Raw genomic sequence first — 17,530 nt, 5'->3', positions numbered from 1 at the left:
CAAAATCCTTCAAAGGGGATAAGAACAACCCTGACCCCACTCTCACCTCTCCCCCAATCAGTTCAAGCTGAATGAAGAGCAGTCCTTTCTGGAACAAGAAGATGGATACAACTCAGGACAGTGGATGTCCTCACTACCTCCCCTTGATCCTCTTCAACATGAGGACAACCAGGTTTGGATTTATTATCCTATTCTTGAATCCCAAAGACCATCCTTAGAGCAAAGCATGCTCTTTGAAGGCCAAGGACATGGGGAAGCATGGTATCTTTAAATAACAAGGGGACAGAGTATCTCAAATTGGGTGACTTGGGGAAGCAGGCAGGATGAGAATAGAGAGCAGGAAGGCAGGCTGTGTGTAACTCTGCTTTGTCTGAGAGAGAAATTGCCTTCACCAGGGAGTGGGATTTCACAGGATGTGCCCCTGACCAACCTGTGTTAGTGAGGCTTGAGTTAATGCCAAGGCCCCAGATTCCTACCAAGTCTTACTTTACAGCTGGCCCCAAGTTTCCCTATTTATCAGGGAAATTAATAAATAATAAAGTGAGCATTCTTTAGGTCGTGTCTTGGGAAGCAGTTCAACCAAATACAGCATGTCGGACCAGTATTGCAGGAGGGGGGGGGTCTTCTCTCTCTGGGGGGTGTCTGTGATAAGATGTGGCTCAGACAGTCATGGGTGACCCTATTGGCTGTGACAGGCCAGGTCCTCACCCAGGGCCAGGAACAAGGCACCAGCTTTTGGGTGTGTGTGTGAGAGTGTACACAGAAACTGTCACAACCACAACCCACATGCCATAGCAGGGCGCAGCCATTTGTTGTCCTTACCTTAACCTCCTCTCCACTTGCAGAGATACTGAGCCTTGATGTGCTGGGTCCCTAAGGACACAGCCCAGAAACACTCAGCAGACCTAAAGGGCACTTTTTCAACCCGGTTCCCTTTATCTGCCCCTCACATCTGGGCACCTTGGACTCCAACCAGGTCACATCTCTGAATAACATTCATTTCTTAGGGGGAAGCAGGGGTCACGTCCAGCCATGTCTGATCTCCAAGCTTGTATTCACAAGCCCACACCACCTACCCACAGTACGCTCTTCCAGCATGTTCTCAAGTTGCACAACTTGGTCAGGGAATTTGGGATTAAAAATGAGTTATTATATTGCTACTTTCCCAAACTAAGTAAAAACCCACAACACTAAATATGATCCTGAACAACGTTTAATCTCTGATGTTTCAGGAGACACTTTAGATCTTGAAGAGCTTTAAGCTTGGACCTTTGCTGGTGACTCCTTAGGGTGGTGAGTGGAGGGACAAAGGCACTGCTGGAGGGAAGGGGCATGCAGCATGGGAGCGGCATCAGGAGCTCCGGCTCTGATCTCAGATCTGTTACTAAACAGCAGAGTGACCAAGATGAGTCACTTCCCTTCCCCAACAGGGTTGGACTAGGGTGTCTCTAAGGCCCCTCCCAGCTCTGATATTCTATGAATAATTAGCAGAGAATGCACTGTGCTGATTTTCCATAGGAATTGAGGAAATCAAAAAACAACTTGCAGTCGTGTAGACAAAGGCCTGTAAGAGTCCCTTGGTATTTACAAAGCCTCTGGGCTTGGGCTCCCATCTCACTGTTGGCCCAGCCCTGGGGTCACTGTGCAGACTGAGATCCGGAGCAGGAAGGAGAGGCACATCAGAGTCAGGGACCACCGTAGTTTATTACTGAATTTAACAAGCCCACGGACAAGGCCCTCCCCAGTGGAGGTGTGCTGTGTGGGCACTCATCCCGACTTCTCAGGCCAGCAAGAGCTCTCCTGGTATGAGTCAACCAAGAGTTTTTAGTGACAGGGATGTGTCTGACCCTTGGGACTAGGGACAGTGAGAAGGCAGCAGATGATGAGATAACAAACCAACTCCTCTTGGCCGCAGGCCCCTATCCAGGAGGCCAGAAGTGAGAGGGGAAGCCAGCAAGGTCTGTGCCAATCTCCACCCGCTGCAGGGGTTCTGGGAGACCCACATTTCATGTGACCCTGCATTTGCAGTGTCACGAGTACATCCATTGTCCCATTTGACTTTTTTTTCTCAGGCTTAGCCACCCCTCTGCACTCAGTTCTGGCTTGGCTGAACTCTACCTGATGTAAGAAAATTTCCAACAAGTGAGGAATTCTGAGCAATGACTCTGTGTCATATAAATAGCTTCAGTGATAGACGCAGCCTATAGCACACACATACACCCTCCTGTGGGAATCATCTTCAGGATGGTTCACGCAGGCACTCATTGGTACAGCCACTCTGAATATAAATGTGTGCTCCAATCTCTCCCTCAGAGAGAAGAGGACACTGCAGAGAAGCAGACCCCTGCCCAGCCCCTGACTTGTGAGGTGGGGAAGACTAAGTGGAGCCCTGGGTCTCTTCTCGAATGACGGGGCGCGGGAGGGGTTGTGTGGGGGTGCTGGCGGCCAGCGCCTACTTCTTCAACAGGCCCAGCTTCTTGAGAGCCTCCCTTCTGTGTTCAGCAGACACGCCTTTTGGGGAGATCTTGACACTGACACAGGGGGGTCGAGGCAGCTTGTCACGGCTCTGTCCTTGGTAAGACAGGTGCTTGGAGCCCTGCTCCTGCTCCAGGTCGGCCAACTTGCCCACCTGGATCCCCTCGAAGTCCTTCCTGGTGCCCAAGGAGGCCGGGCGCGGCCGGGAGTTACGCAAGACGTTGGGTGAGATCTTGTCCAAGAAGGAGCTTTTTCCCAGAGAGGTGCTGGTTTTGGGGCTGTGATCTTTCTCCGCTGAGAGGTAGCTGCTCAGCCCCACGCCTGAACGCTCCAGCGTGTTGGACTTGAAGTTCATCTGTCTCAGGCCAGGGATGCTGCTCTCCTGGAGAGTCAGCCCAGAGTCTGGCTTTGGCTGAGTCAGGAGACTATTTGCCTGTGGGGCCTTAGGGATAGGAATTGGCATGGATTTGGCAGCTGGAACTTTGCCTGGAGTGGGTTCCTGGGCGGGAACCAAAACCTTGCCTGGAGAAGACGGCTGAGCTGGAGCCGGACCCGGAGCTTTCACTGGAGAAGGTCCCTGCATTGGTGCAGGTGCTGCAGCCTTTCCTGTCGCTGCTGAGACCTGAGCTGGAACCACAGGCTGAGCCGGAGCTGGGGCCGGAGCCGGGGAGGGGGCCTGAGTGTGAGTCTCCCTGAGCCTGATGGAGGGCCTACTTAAGTGGGCGCTGGCCTCGTCTTGGTCCTGGGGCAGCCCCAGCTTCTCCAGCGCTTCCCTGCGTGCTCTCCTCTGCTCCTGCAGTGATGACGAGGCGGGGCCCGAGTCTCCAGGCCCAGCCTCCGAGTGGCAAGACAGCCGTTTCTGGGGATCACTGTGGAAACCACCTCGGCTGCTCTTCAGAACAATATTTGGTGGCAGCTTCCGTGTCTTAGGGGCTGTGAGGGGAGCCGGCCGGGCATTTGGATCCCCCCCTGATGGGCCAGGAACATCTTCAGCTTTTGCATTCTGCGAGGACACAGCTGGAGGAGGCCGAGCTTGTCCAGGTTCCCCGGTTGAGCCTTCCTCACTGGCTTTTTGGGACATGGCCTCCGAAGTAGTCTCCCTTTTTTGCTGGAGGCTGAGTGATGTGTGGAGCTGGGGCCCGTGACTCAGCTCCCCTGGCTGGCTGGGCAGGCCGTGTTGCCCACGCTGCTCTGGCTGGGTGTCCCGGAAGGCCTCTGGTGGGGGGATGAAGGCCCTGTCCAGATCAAGGGCCGCGTCCCGGGGGCCCGTCGGTGCCTGGTGGGGCTCACTGCTCTGGCTGACCTGCTCTTTCTCAGGCCCCGGGACAAGCCCCTCAGATGCCCCTGGGATGTGGCTGTTAGTCTGTGTGGTGCTTTTTCTGAGGATCTGGTCTCTGCCGATGTGGATATTTCTGGGGAGGCTGTAGGAGCCAGACCTGAGGCCCAGGCTTTGAGGCTCGGGCAGATGCGACAAGCTGAATGGAGTCACTCTTTTTGGCTCTGTTCCTTGCTGAACAGTTTCTTTCGGATGTCCTGTGAGGGTCGGGAGAAACAGGCAAAGAGTGCGTTGGTGAGAACCCTGCTGCCGGGGGAAAGAAAACACTTCCCAAACTCTGATCTCTAGTTAGCAATGGATGGGTTTTGATTTTTGTTGTTTCTTTGCTCTTAAAGGGCAGCACTCTTGTTTGGATGTCATTTAGACTAACAGATCAGTACTAGCAGTTTCCCTCCAACCAAGGATTAATGTTTCCTGATGACTGGGGAAAGGGCAGCCCCAGACAAGATCCATGTTCCTGACTCAGGCTCTTCCTAACCCTCTACAGATGCAGGGTTGGTTGGGGTTCAGGACAGTCCCTCTAGCTCTCCTGGGGCTCTCAGGTAACTGAGTCCAGTGGGAGCATTGAGCATGAACATTGTCAACGGTGATTTGCTCTTGCCTGACCAGGCTTCTGCCTTCTTCTGCCTTCACTTTCTATAAGCACCTGGATGATTCTGTAATGGCCACAGCTGTCCCCGCACCACAGAGTGACAGGGGCTCTTTTCTTCCAGCGAGTAAGCACATGTATCAGGCCCACTGGACCAGGAAATCAGCACCAGGCAGCAGGGGAAGCCCCATGTCCCCACTTCCTCTTCTGTCTCAGGGAGGGTCTAACACATTGTCAATCAATATTTGCTAAACGAATGAATCAGTGATCACAGTCCTGATAGCAATGGGACCGTCTTCAGGAGTAAAATGCCCCCCTCACCCTGGGACATATGGCCCCGCACTCATGGCCACACTTACGTGCCATCTTGTTCCCCATCTACTGAGCCTCAACGCCACTCCACACTCTCTCACAAGGCCCTTGAGACGTCACCCACTGAAGTTAAGGGAGCCCTTCCCTCTTCTTATCTCCTGCAGCCTCATCCTCTGGGTCACCCAGATAAGCTCCACAGACTGACTTAGCTTTTCCAGAGCCAACCACCCACCCCTCCCTGAATCTCTCCCCCACCTCTGTGGTCATATTGCTTTAGAATTTCTCCATAAGAGGATGGGTGCTGGTCAAACCCCTTTCCCTCCCAGGCCTCTGATACTTCATAGAAAGACGTAGAAGGCTGGCTTGTCAGCAATCCCTCCCCTTCCCTGCAGGGACAAGGCTTTATTCCAGCCACGAGAATGGAGAGGAGAACATTTGCTCCTTCTTCTGCCCGTGACCCTTAGAGCAGAGGGCAGACAAGATGGAGAGTGGCCAGAGGATGTACTGCTTTTTTGGGGTTTTTATTTTTTGTGTTTTTTTTGCCTCACAGCATGCAGGCGGGATCTTAGTTCCCCGACCTGGGATCGAACCCGTGCCCCCTGCAGTGGAAGCACAGAGTCTTAACCGCTGGACCTCCAGGGAAGTCCCCTTTTTTGATTTTTTTAGACACTCTCTCTTACCCTGGGCAGCAGGCTGGGTCGTGGGCAGTGTTCGGGGACCTCGGGGAGTTGTGGCTTGCCCAGACTTGTCAGTGGACAGTCCACTGTCAGCCTCGGTGTCCAATGAGCCAATGGTTTCTTCTAAGAAGAGCAGACACTCCTTCTCTTCAGCGGACAGGAAGTCGTAGTTGCTGTCACTCTAGAGTGAAGAGAGGGCGCTGTGAGAGGTAGCTCCACAGAAACTGGCGGGGCCCGAGAACCACCCTGCATTGGGAAGGACTGCTGAAGAGCTGGAAACCTGTCCATCATGCCACTCTGCAGACCTGCTGGAGCTGCTTCCTGAAACTGCAGGCACCAAGGAGGGCAGAGACTGTTGGGCTGCTGTCCCACTAGCACCCAGCCGGGCAGGCAGATGGCAAATGACCTTTCTTTTGTTCACTCCTGGGTGGAATGCTTAGGGGCAAAGATCAGAAGCAGACCCAGGTTCTAATTCCACTTCCTCTGTGTGACCTATATCAAGTATCTCATTTCGCATGTCTCCAATGTTGTTCTAAACTGTATGGGCAACATAATGATTTGACCTTAAACTTGAATGGTATTGCTTTTAACTTTTCAAAGTACTTCTGCATTCTTGATCTGGCATGTCAAGGACAGTATGAGGACAAACAGGAAAGACAGCCAACTACTCGCTGCCAGGCCAATGGGAACAGTGGCATGACTAGTCACAGATAAATTTACTAAATAATTTATACTTGACTTTGAAATGCATTCCATACAGTATTTTTTTTTCCCTCGTGTATTTACTTTCTTGATAGCATTTGGCTCTGGCTAACATTCAAAAAAGTGTGCATTTCTTAAACAAATATTAACTTAAGGGAGGAAGGTGGAGAAACTGGTATGGGGTGAGGGGAAAGCAACTTAGTATTAAATATTAAGTAGAAATTAAAATAAATAATTTTCATTACGAGAAAGCACATAGGAGTGTTTGGGAGAACAGGTGAGGCCATTTCAGATGGTTACTGCCTATGTTCTACAAGGCCAGGAAGATCCATGGAATAATCACTCTCCAAAGTTGAAGGTTGAAGGGACGACCAAAAGGGCAGATGGGAATATAGGAAATTTGGCCTGAGTCCCTTCCTGCTGTCTCTACCCCTCTTCCTAATATTTGAGATACTTCAGAGTTATATATTTTCCAGACCCACTCAGATGGCCAGGAAAGATTTTGAGAAAGCCCTAAAAATATCTTAGGGGGAGGGGAGATGGTTGTTGGAATAACGTCCCCAATTCCCCAGGCTCCTTAAAGAATCATCTGTCAGTTGATTGAGGGACGCTTACATTGTAAAGGGAAGTCCCGAATACAGCCCTTGGAAGCCTCGATGCAGACCCCAGAGGTTCCCTAAACAAAATCTTCTCTACTGCCCTCTTCCTACTAAAATAGTCTTCCAAAACTCCAACTCTGAATTTCTCCTTTGTGGATGATTCACTTTGAAAACCTTTAATTCCTGTCACATTCTGTGTCCAATGGTATGTAACTACTCATGTTGGCCTCTGCTTAACAGAAACTGAAAGCGGTCTGTGCGGCCCCATCATCTAGGGTTAAAAAGAAATTATCTACATATTCTCTGCACTTTAGGTTTTTTGTGTGTTGTGTGCTGCTTTTTCTACTTCATTTTTACATATCAAAACTCACCGACTATATCAAACATCTTTGACATTCAGTAGAGATCATTACGATCCTTAAATTATCAAATACCTCTATGTATAGGATATAGAACAATAAAGTATAAATTCTCAAGGGTTATTATGTATGTGATGAGTACCTATAACAAAAGAATGCTTACATTTGGACATAGGGCAGATTTACCCTGTCACACCAACCTTATAAGAATTGAGATTTAAATTTAAATGCCCAGAAAAATTACAATTTATTACATGTCACTCACAAATAGTTAAACACAGTGACTTTGGAAGATTCTCAGTCTTTGCTTACAGATAGGCTATTTCTTTTCTACATAGAGGCACGTGCTAAGTGCTTGACATGCATTTCATTTACTCGCCTCAAGAACCCTATGAATTTGGTATTAATATTATGCCCATCTTAAAACTGAGACTGAAGCTTAGAGAAATTCAGTAATTTGCCTAAGGTCATAGAGCTTGTTAAGTAGAGAACCCAGATCTGTTTGGCTCCAGAACCCAGGCTCTTAACTGCTCCGTGCTCTTTGATCTTTGTAAAAGACAGAAGTAAAGCTGTTCTTTGCAGAGGACTTCAGGAATCCACGTGCTACAAGGATCTACATTCTAGTTTCCACCGTAACCTCAGATCACTGACCCACTCTCTCATCTCAGTTAAACCCCCCAACCTAATGAAAACTGGGAAAAACTCTCATTTGTCCTATTACTCTCTGGGGTTGTCCCACCCTATTCTCTGCAGAACCAGGGGTGACTCAGAGGCAGAATACCGACCGGTGTGATTCACTCCCTGACGAGGAAGATGAAAGACAAGGAGCAGTGAGCCAGGATGGTGGTGGGTAGGGCAGGGCAGGGCAGGGGTGCGGAGAGCGGGCCAGGCTGCAGACAGAGGGTACGTACAGGTCCAGAGAGGGTGGAGGTGGTGCTCATCATGCTGTCGCAGCTGCCAATGCGGGTCACGGGTTCCAAGCCAGGCCCTGCTGGCCAGAGCTCTCTCTCGGGCATCGCCTGAAGCAAGGTGCAGGGGTGGTGAAAGGGGCTCTCAGAGGGGAAGCGAAGGGAAGCGAAGAATGTCCCAGGCCGGGCCTGAAAAGAGAAGAATCAAAGCCACGTGTGAGCTGAGCCAGGCTCCAGCAAGGCTCTGCCCAGGCCCTGGAGCAGCATGGCAGCAGGGACACCAAGCAAACAGAGAGCTGGAAGGGGCCATGCTCAGCCATGCCCCAAACCCAAACCCCCAGCCTGCAGGGGGACACATAAGCTGGACATGTAAGGACACATAAGCTGGCGTACATACATGCAGAACGTCAGACTTAGGTGGTGGAGAAGCAGTCTAGTCAGAAAAGAGATTCCATCATTTCTCTTGGTCACGTTTTTTTCTCTGAACCAGGGAGCTTAACTTACATTTTCATTACTAGAAACACTACATATTACAGGGGTTAAAGCTTGGGTTCTGGAGGTAGCTGGATCTGGGTTCAAATTCCAGTTCCACCATTTAAAGTGTTGTGATGAGGCAAATTACTCTTTGAATCTGTTTTTCTTCATTAAATAGGGTTAATAGTAAGACTAAATGAGAACAGTTAGCACAGTTTAGTTGGTAGTAGGTAAGCAAACACTTAAGGTATAAATGAGTAACTACTACTATTTTTGTAATAAGAAAAAGACAAGATCCATCTCGGATCAAAGTAGACTGTAGCAAGGGAAATAAAAGCTTTTTTTTAAAAAAAAGGAACAGGGCCCGTAATAGTACCTACCTTAAAGGGTTTTCGTGACTATAGAATGAAATACTCCATGTAAAACACATTGTGCAGTGCACGGCCCTGTAACTGTCAGCTGCTACCACAGCCACATCGTCAGCACCATCACAACGACCCCCACCCCAGCCACCATCATCCCCCTAGTCCGGGAGGGATGTGCATTGCACCCCAGTGGTTGACACAAACCCAGCTTCCCTCTTGTGTATCACCCTCCTGATGTTGCACTTATTCCCAATGAGATTCCCTAATCTGTGTCAAATGAACAAGAGCAATGTTCTAGGTAGCTTTCTCCCAACTCCAACTCATAGGGAAAGAACAGTTTCAAGTTCATTGTGCCAATAGAAATAGCAAAGGAAGGTAGTGCCATCTCCCTTCAGGAAATCCCAGGGATTTTCATATTCCTGTTTGTGGGAAAAACTCCACCAGAGCTGGAAAGGCCAAAGGTGACTCTCCTATGCTAAAATGAAATTCTAGAAGAATTAAGATTAAAAGACAGTTCTAAGATCAAGTAGGGACCTGGGGGAAGAGCTAGAATTAGAGTATACTTTGTCTGATTCTGAATCCATATTTTCCCCGCAACGCCATGCTTTATTTTCTACCATTTTTCCCACCTTCTGAATACTAAGTAAAATGTTCTGGAAAACTGGTTTTTATTTGAGATCTTGAGGCTTGAGGTTTAGATTCCAGGGCAGGTTGTCTTTTTCGCCTCTGCCAATAATTGCTTCCAGTGCCAAAGTCAGGTTTGGGCTGTGCTGGGTGAGTCAGTCCGCCAACCACCTAGAGCTGACAAACACGAGGCCTCACAGAGCTCCCCTCCTGCTTGGGAGGAGACCTTCAAGTGGGGCAGGTAGGGAGGGGGCAGGACAATGGGGAAGGAAGAGGGAAGATCCATTATGGGCAAGACACATGTAGTTCACGCGGGTCCAGAGCCTCTCAGGAGAGAGAGGGAGAACCAGAGAGGACAGAGATACCAAAGAAGCCCAGTGATAAATCAACATGGGGTAAGATAACTCCTGGGATTCCTTCATGAGGTTAGTTCCCCATTATCCAGAATCCCAAAGAAACAGAAACGTGAGAAGTCATGTGGATGAAGTTCAGTCACCTCAGCTAGCCTCTCCATTAATGACTGTCTAGGTTCCAAAAGTTCTAACTCATTCCTAACATTCTGAAGGGTTGAGACCACTACAACAAAGAGGATCCATTTCTCGTTAGCCTAGGCACACAGAAGGCATTCAAAAAATGCTGGATGAATAAACGTCATTTGTTCTAGTGTCTACTGAGTTGACACTAGAACTCAGTAGACATTAGAACTAGTTGAACTGTTGGAAGGTCTCTTTTTTGGCTTCTATCCTATTACTGTAAGCTCTTTTTTAAAAAATTTTTTTAAATAAATTTACTTATTTTATTTATTTATTTTTTGGTGCATTGGGTCTTCGTTGTTACACACGGGCTTTCTCTAGTTGTGGTGAGCAGGGGCTACTCTTCGTTGTGGTGCACGGGCTTCTCATTGCCGTGGCTTCCCTTGTTGTGGAGCATGGGCTCTAGGTGTGTGGGCTTCACTAGTTGCAGCACGCGGGCTCAGTAGTTGTGGCTCATGGGCTTTGCTGCTCTGCAGCATGTGGGATCTTCCCGGCAGGGCCCGAACCCATGTCCCCTGCATTGGCAGGCAGATTCTTAACCACTGTGCCACCAGGGAAGCCCCATGTAAGCTCTTTTTTAATATTTTATTTCCCAGAAAATATATGGCTTAATGGAATTTGGGCAATGCTTTCAGTTACACTAACATTTATGAGTACCTAATAGGCATGAGGCATGCAAAACTTTGTTAAGACAAAGGTGTTGTTTCCAAGAAGTCAGTGTAGATCCAAGGGTCTGTTTTTTTGGCTCTAGTTTTCCTATCTGTTACACTGGGGCCGTAACTATTAAAAGTGACTCACTGTAATTAATAGAATGTTCTCTGTGAATGGATGAGCAGATGCTGTCTTTCCCTTTCAGAGAAAAATGACTACCCTTGTTCTTCCAAGCACACTTCGGACTTTACAGTGGTATGCTAGCCTCTCCTCGCTCCCAGGGCAGCCTAACACATTCTCACTTTGGAACAAAGGATGGCCTGAAGCAGCTGGAAGAGATAGAAACAATATGAACAGCATTGCTTTAAAAAACATACCAGGGTATAGCTTACAAAGTGGTTTCAGATATGTTCATTTGGTCTTTAAAATAACCTGATACCTTAGGCAGGATGTGGCATTTTCTCCATTTGACAGATGCAAAAGCTGGGGCTCTTTCTACCTCCCCTTCCTATGGGAAGTAGGAAATGATTTATAACTGCATCTAGGGGCAGCCTGTGGCTCCCAGCCCTTCTAGAGGGCATTACAGCAGCTGTCCAGAGGCAAGAGGGCCGGGTACCTAAAGAAGGGCCATTGGCCATGCCTGACTAAACACTGAAAGCCCTAAGACCACTCTTCTCTGATTCAGATTTACGCATCCAGGCCAGCTTTTTGTCCCCACAATAGATATTTCCAGAGTAAGGAAAAGACACCAAATGCCACTGAAACTCAAGTCATAGGCACAACAAAATCACTGCAGAGATTAACCTGAACCTGAAACCAAAGTTGAATGAGCTCTAAGGTGCTCACACCTCATCTCCACACCTAGTATCCTGACCCTAAAAGTCTGAACCATAAAGACGTCTTCTCTTCTTCTCACCACTCTCTCCTTCCCTCACCAGTCTGACCTGACCTGGATGCTGCATTTCCTTCCACCAACTTTACAACCTTGAAACTTGGGGGCTATTTCAGGGCAGCCATTGAAACCTGAGGTATTTCTACTTGATAAGAAGCCTGAACAGCATGCAAAACACTCAATGTGAGAGTTCTGTATTTTTTAACCCTTGACCTCTTTGGGCAGCTTGAGGGGAGGAGGGAATGGGTTAAGAAATGTGAACAGCCTATATCGGGGCCACCCATGCAAAGGCACATTAAATATTAACTACTCCCTGAAACCAGCCAAGCCTTGGAGGAGAGTAAATAAATGGCGTGTGGAATTCTGGCATCTGGAGGGGGTGGGGTGGGAAGAGGCCTCCAGCTCCACTCCTGTTTGGCTTCTCTGTACCATCTGAACAGACCCAAGGCCCCCTTATCACCTTCTTCCTGTGAGCCCATTCCTATATCCTCCAAGAGCTCAGCTCTCTCCCCAGTGGTCAAAGAGGTTTCCTGTTTCTCTTAGACCAGGTGCCTCTGCTTTTTGCTGACCACCCAAAATGTGCCTTGGGCTGGAGAACATCCTAAGGAAAAGGCCAAGAAGACTAAAAGTTGCACTGTGTGTGTATCCCTCTCCACAAGCACAAGGGCAAGTTTCTGTTTGTGTTTAAGCAATGATATAATCGCCTCTTTCACCAGTGGGTTTGAGGGAGAGGGTGGGTGGAAATATCACCTGCACAGAAGAACTCTGCTTGACACTGCAGCTTATCTTTATTGCTGACAAGGTCGCCGTGTATGGCAGCCCTCAGTCAGTGAGCTTGGCAGGCTGGTTCTGTGGTGTGGGCTGAGCTAAAGCCTAAAGCTTCAGTTGCCAGGACGAAACCCAATATATTCACTCAGGGCTTGTGTGCCAGGCCCTGGGATCCTGGCATTGGGTCTTCCCACTTCCCTCTTTCTGGAAGCAGGAGGAAAAGGGGTGAAGTTAGGGACCACAGTGTTAATCCCCACAAGGTGGATGGCGGAGAGCTGACTTGTTACTCTGACTTGACTTCTACACCCAGCGTCCTTGTGCAGGGAATCCGGCCACACAGACTGCCAACTGGGACACCTGAAGGAAGGCAAAGCAAAACCACAACACTGGTCTGGTTCTCCTCTCTGGACTCTGCCACACTGCTTTGGCCTTAGCCCCACTCGGAATTCCTACTAGACTCAACATGCTGCCGTGAAATATTAATGTAGCTGAGGCCCCGGCACAGTTGAGTAGCTTCCTGTTTGCCAGTCCCTGTGTCTATTAACAGGCAAAGTCAGAAATTTAATGAAGCTGAACTCAAATAGGCTCGACTTTGCAACTAGAGTATCCGTGGGTTTTCCAAAGATGAGCTGGTAGCCTGAGCTGGCATTTTCCCAATGTAACCAAACCTCACACACCCTTACAAAAACCTAGCGCAGCTCACGCCTTACACACCCATCCACAAAGAGTTCCATTATCACACTACCATTACTGAACACACACACACTGCACCCTTCATTTAAATAACAATAGATATTGAGTTCATAAAGCCATGAGAAATTTGCCTGTTAGAATGGAAAACCAAAGCACTTTTCTTCCCCGGGCGATTTTCCATTCTGACCTCCTCTACTCTAACAATTCCCTTCCAAAATCACAACGCAACTTCAATTATTCAGAGATGGAAATTTCTAAAACAAATCTGTTTTCTTGTTGTCAGCACAATATGCTCATCCAACCTAAATAGGCAGACGAAAAAAAAAAAAAAAGTGTCTCAGCCTGGGTCTCCACTAAAACACTCCAATCTCAAGAAGCTACCAACTCACTCTGATCCCGTACTGGACTCAGGGAGTTGAGGAACAGAGAGGAAAGCCCCCCACCTGGGGTATAAAGGGCTCCCCGCAACTCTGTAGCTCTGACTTCCCATGAAGCACCCCGCTCTTGCTACAGAATAAGCAATAGTTAGTTGGTTAGGAATTAACTCACCTTCACTGGGCGGGGGGCTGAAGAGAGGAAAGGAATACCCTTATATTTCAAAGGGCAGAGACGGAGACAGAGACTGCTTCCCCCGCTTCCTACTGTTTTCTTCTTTTGACCTCTTCCTGACTTACCTAGACAGGTAAAATCTTCATCCGCGCTGCCTCACCCCACCCTGGAACTGACACTCAGCCAATCCCAGCCCTCCCTCCCTACTTCTCATTCCAGCTGTTTATCCAGGGAGGGCGTGGGAGGGGACGGCGCAGGGCAGTGCTGCTCTCACTTAGCCAATCGTTTCTTGCCCTCCCTTCCTCGTTGAGAGCCAATAAAGAGCCTTTAATAATAGAGGAGGGCTCGAAGGAGGGGGACCGGTTTGGGCTGAGACTGGACGAAAGGAGAGTCAGCATGTTATTAAAAAAAAAAATCTTGTTATAAAGAAACAGTCCACTAGGCAGTATGCTTTTCCGTGTGTCTGTCTGAAACTTGATTTTCTATCTATAACTGCCTGCTTCCTCTCGAAGTGTTCCCCTGAGTTCTGCAAGTTAAAATCCTTTGTGGCCAGTTTTGCTACTCGCTTTTTTAGCTTTTCGGAGTCACTGTCATCCTCAAGCTTTTTCCTAGCGGCTCATAATCCTAGCAACTCCACTCAGGACCACAGAAGAAGGCGTCTAAGGCAAGAGATGCTGGCACTGAGACACCGTTGCCCTACAGTTTGCCAACGACCTTCTTGGCCTCATTTACTTCTGGGGGAAATAAAACCATTTTCTCCCCCAAGAGGTCCCTGTTCTGATGAAAAAGTGACTGGACAGCCTTGAGGGAGGGAACATGCACTCTGTCATTTGGGTCTCTGGTCTCTTTTAGCTGTGCGTGGAAGGTAGCAATGAATATTAAGAAATAAAAACAAAAGAAGCTACCAACCAGTTTAGCAAATCCTGTCTCCTTCCAGTGGCCGATTTCTGGCACCTGTAGTTAAAACAACCAGAAGAGAGTAGGGAGAAGAGAGTAGTTGGAAGAACCCAATGCTTTCAGGAAGGAATCTTTCTCCAGGAATGGAAGCCACTTTCACCAGATGTGCCTTTTGCTTGGAAGCTGGTTTTTCCTGGATATATGTTATCCTCAATACCAAAAGGCAGAAAGAAAAATTAAAATCAATGCACATAGTAATTGCCAACATTTATTAAGCTCTTGCTATGCACTGGGAATTGTGCTGTGCTAAGCATTTTCATGCATTATTTCGTTTACTCTTTATCTGAACTTCAGAATGTAGACACTATTAATATACAAATTTTACAAAGAGGTTAAATAACTTGCTCAAGATCATGTAGCTAAGATGTGGCAGAGCAGGGATTTCAACTCAGGCAGTATGACATCAAGCTTGCCATCTATCAGTATGATGCCAATCAGCCTCTATTTTGGAGAAGAATCCCAAGTAGGAAACATGAAATACACAGATAATGTGCAGGTCTAATTCTAATAACTAGATTTATCCTTTCTTGTCTCATTTCTGTCTTGTAGCTATTCATGTCTTTTATAACAAGATGACACATGGCTTTCATCTTTTCTCTGTGTGGTCTCTGCAATGTGATCATTGCAGAAGTGCAGTGACCCTGGGGCTTGGGTACAGAAGAGGTAGGGCAGGACTAGTGAGGAGAAAGGAGGTTTGAGGAAGCCTGGAATAACTCAGCACCCTATCAGCGGCATTTGGATAACCGAGCTGACTGAACATTTAAGGAGGATGACCTCTCTTCCTGATGTGTCATTCAAACATGTATGATGTCATAATATTAACAAAACAGGAAGTTCCAAATCAGAAGTTCAATGAAACTAGAGTTACACCCATGGATGGAGTCACTGAAGTTGATCAAGCTTCATAGGTGTGTGATTTGAACATTTGTTAAAAAAATGAATTGACTTGTGAGCATTAACCTCAAAGATGAGAGGAGGCACAGTTTTGTTTGTGAACAGTTTTTCAGTTTATAATAAAAGTAGAATAATTAGGAAGGGCCCCTGTCTTTTCCCAGGTAGATGTAGGGACATAGACAAAATGATCCTTCTGTTACTCTTTCCTTTTTTTAACATCTCTTTTTTGAAAATTATGAAATATTTCAGAAATTCTGGCATAAAAACACCACTGTACCTAATACCCAGTTCAAGAAATAGAACATTAACATTACAGTTCAAGCTGCTAACAAACTTTTCTCCTCACTCCTTCCTGCCTCCTCAAAACAGACATACACCCCCAGCTGAAATAAATCACTATTCTGAATTTGGGGTTTTTCGTTCTCCATATCTTTAAATGTTTTCCTTGGAATCTTTCTTCGTTTTGCTTTGCTTTCTTTCTTTTTGGCTTGGAGAAATACCAAGTCTCGGGACTTCCCTGGTGGCGCAGTGGTTAAGAATCCGCCTGCCAATGCAGGGGACACGGGTTTGAGCCCTGGTCCGGGAAGATCCCACATGCCACGGAGCAACTAAGCCTGCGTGCCACAACTACTGAGCCTGCGCTCTAGGGCCCGCGAGCCACAACTGCTGAAGCCCGTGTACCTAGAGCCCGTGCTCCGCAACAAGAGAAGCCACCGCAACGAGAAGCCTGCGCACCACAACAAAGAGTAGCCCCCGCTCACCACAACTAGAGGAAGCCCGCTCATAGCAATGAGAAGACCCAACGCAGCCAAAAATAAATAAATAAATTTATTTTAAAAAAAAGAAATACCAAGTCTCTAAGGTTCCAAGAGAATTGAGAAGGAGGTCTGGACTAGGGGAAAGAGAGGATTTCCGAAGTCAGAAACCTGAGAGACTAAGGCTCCCTGGTTGATGTAGGTCATCATTTGAGGAGCAGTGTGTGTTGTTGCTCTTTGTATATGAATTCCTATTTGATGACCTGACTGTGGTATCTAATTACAGTCCAACTCACCTGACTCATCTGTGTCCTCACTCCTTCTCCATCCTTGCATGCTGTTGTGATGCAGTCATCTTCTCGACTGTCAGAAACTAGTTTATTTCCTTCTCAGTACCACCTCCCCATTGAGGCAACTCACTTCCCCTACACACAAACACGCACACACCACCTTAAAACCAAAATATACCACAGACAGTCATTGGTCAATCTTTCCTCTTTTGGGCCCCTTATAAAGCTGGACTCTCTGCAAAATACAGTAGACCTCCACTCTAACCATTCATGATACTTATTCATTCACATTACAGTCACATCCTAGCAGTGCTTTTCTTCTCCTTTTCCTCTCCAAAGGAAAAATGAAGTTACTTTGAACATGTATTATCACCAGCCCTAGGAAACACTGGGTACCCACTATGTTCATGGTATAGGGCATGGTACTCCGTGCTGGGTCTCTGAATGTACTTCTGTTGGGGAGAGGGAAGGTTTTATTCTTCAAGTAGTAGCAAGAACTTGCTTTAAAGAGAGAACAGTTGGGAAAGGATTCAGATGAGGATGGTTATAATTTGGCTATAAACTGTGGAATTGATAGGCCAGATTAAGAGATCAAATAGATCAGCAAGTTCTCACCAAACTGATATTAGTGTTAAGCCTAAACTAATTAGATGGGAACTAAAGGGTGTAATTAAGTGGATTTGGATGAAGTTCTGAAATGACTTAATCATTAAGTAGTTGCTGGGAGTAGCTTTTTTTCTCCCTTTTTTCTTTTTTGAGAGCAGTGTTGGCCCACCTACCATAAAAATTTAGAGGATTCAGTAGTCCTTTTCTTCCCAGTGTTAATGAAAGTCTGAGGGGAGGGCTGAGATCATCTAGTAGCATCAGTGGGTTTTGTAAGGAATGCCAAATCTTAACATGTTCAAAATGGAACCCGTCTTACCTCTGACCTCTCTCCTCTCTCCCCCTGCCAGCTAATTGCAGCACCCAGACTCAATACTTCACAGCAATCCTCCCATAGCTCCTGTGAGATCACTTTCATAACTGTCTCCGGCTCTTCGTCCTCTCTACTCTGATCAGGACTTCACTATTTGTAGGATCACAGACCACTAAAGATGGAAGAAACTACAGAAGTTCCTTGTTTCACAT

The 17,530-nt window shown here is 47.4% G+C and overlaps 1 protein-coding gene across 4 annotated transcripts in view; it reads right to left on the bottom strand.

Moving 5' to 3' along the window:
* Positions 1–1,197: 1,197 nt before the first annotated feature.
* Positions 1,198–17,530, bottom strand: part of LOC309605074 (specifically androgen-regulated gene protein) — a 37,918-nt gene continuing 21,585 nt past the window's right edge. The window contains exons 1-5 of one of the 4 annotated variants that reach the window (XM_082340399.1): positions 13,507–13,701; positions 10,752–10,933; positions 7,961–8,146; positions 5,393–5,570; positions 1,198–4,008 (exon numbers count right to left, since the gene is read on the bottom strand). In XM_082340399.1, coding sequence (XP_082196525.1) covers positions 2,453–4,008; positions 5,393–5,570; positions 7,961–8,065 — 1,839 coding nt within the window. In that variant the 5' untranslated portion in view covers positions 8,066–8,146; positions 10,752–10,933; positions 13,507–13,701 and the 3' untranslated portion in view covers positions 1,198–2,452. Of the gene's footprint in view, positions 4,009–5,392; positions 5,571–7,960; positions 8,147–10,751; positions 10,934–13,506; positions 13,730–17,530 lie in introns of those variants that run through there. The other 3 variants (XM_082340400.1, XM_082340398.1, XM_082340397.1) reach the window with 3 other exon arrangements.

Source organism: Balaenoptera borealis, assembly GCF_965194805.1.
Source record: "Balaenoptera borealis genome assembly, chromosome: 1".
Taxonomy (NCBI): Eukaryota; Metazoa; Chordata; class Mammalia; order Artiodactyla; family Balaenopteridae; genus Balaenoptera; species Balaenoptera borealis.
The sequence above is the reverse complement of the archived record's forward strand: the minus strand, read 5'-3'. Positions and strand labels throughout refer to the sequence as shown.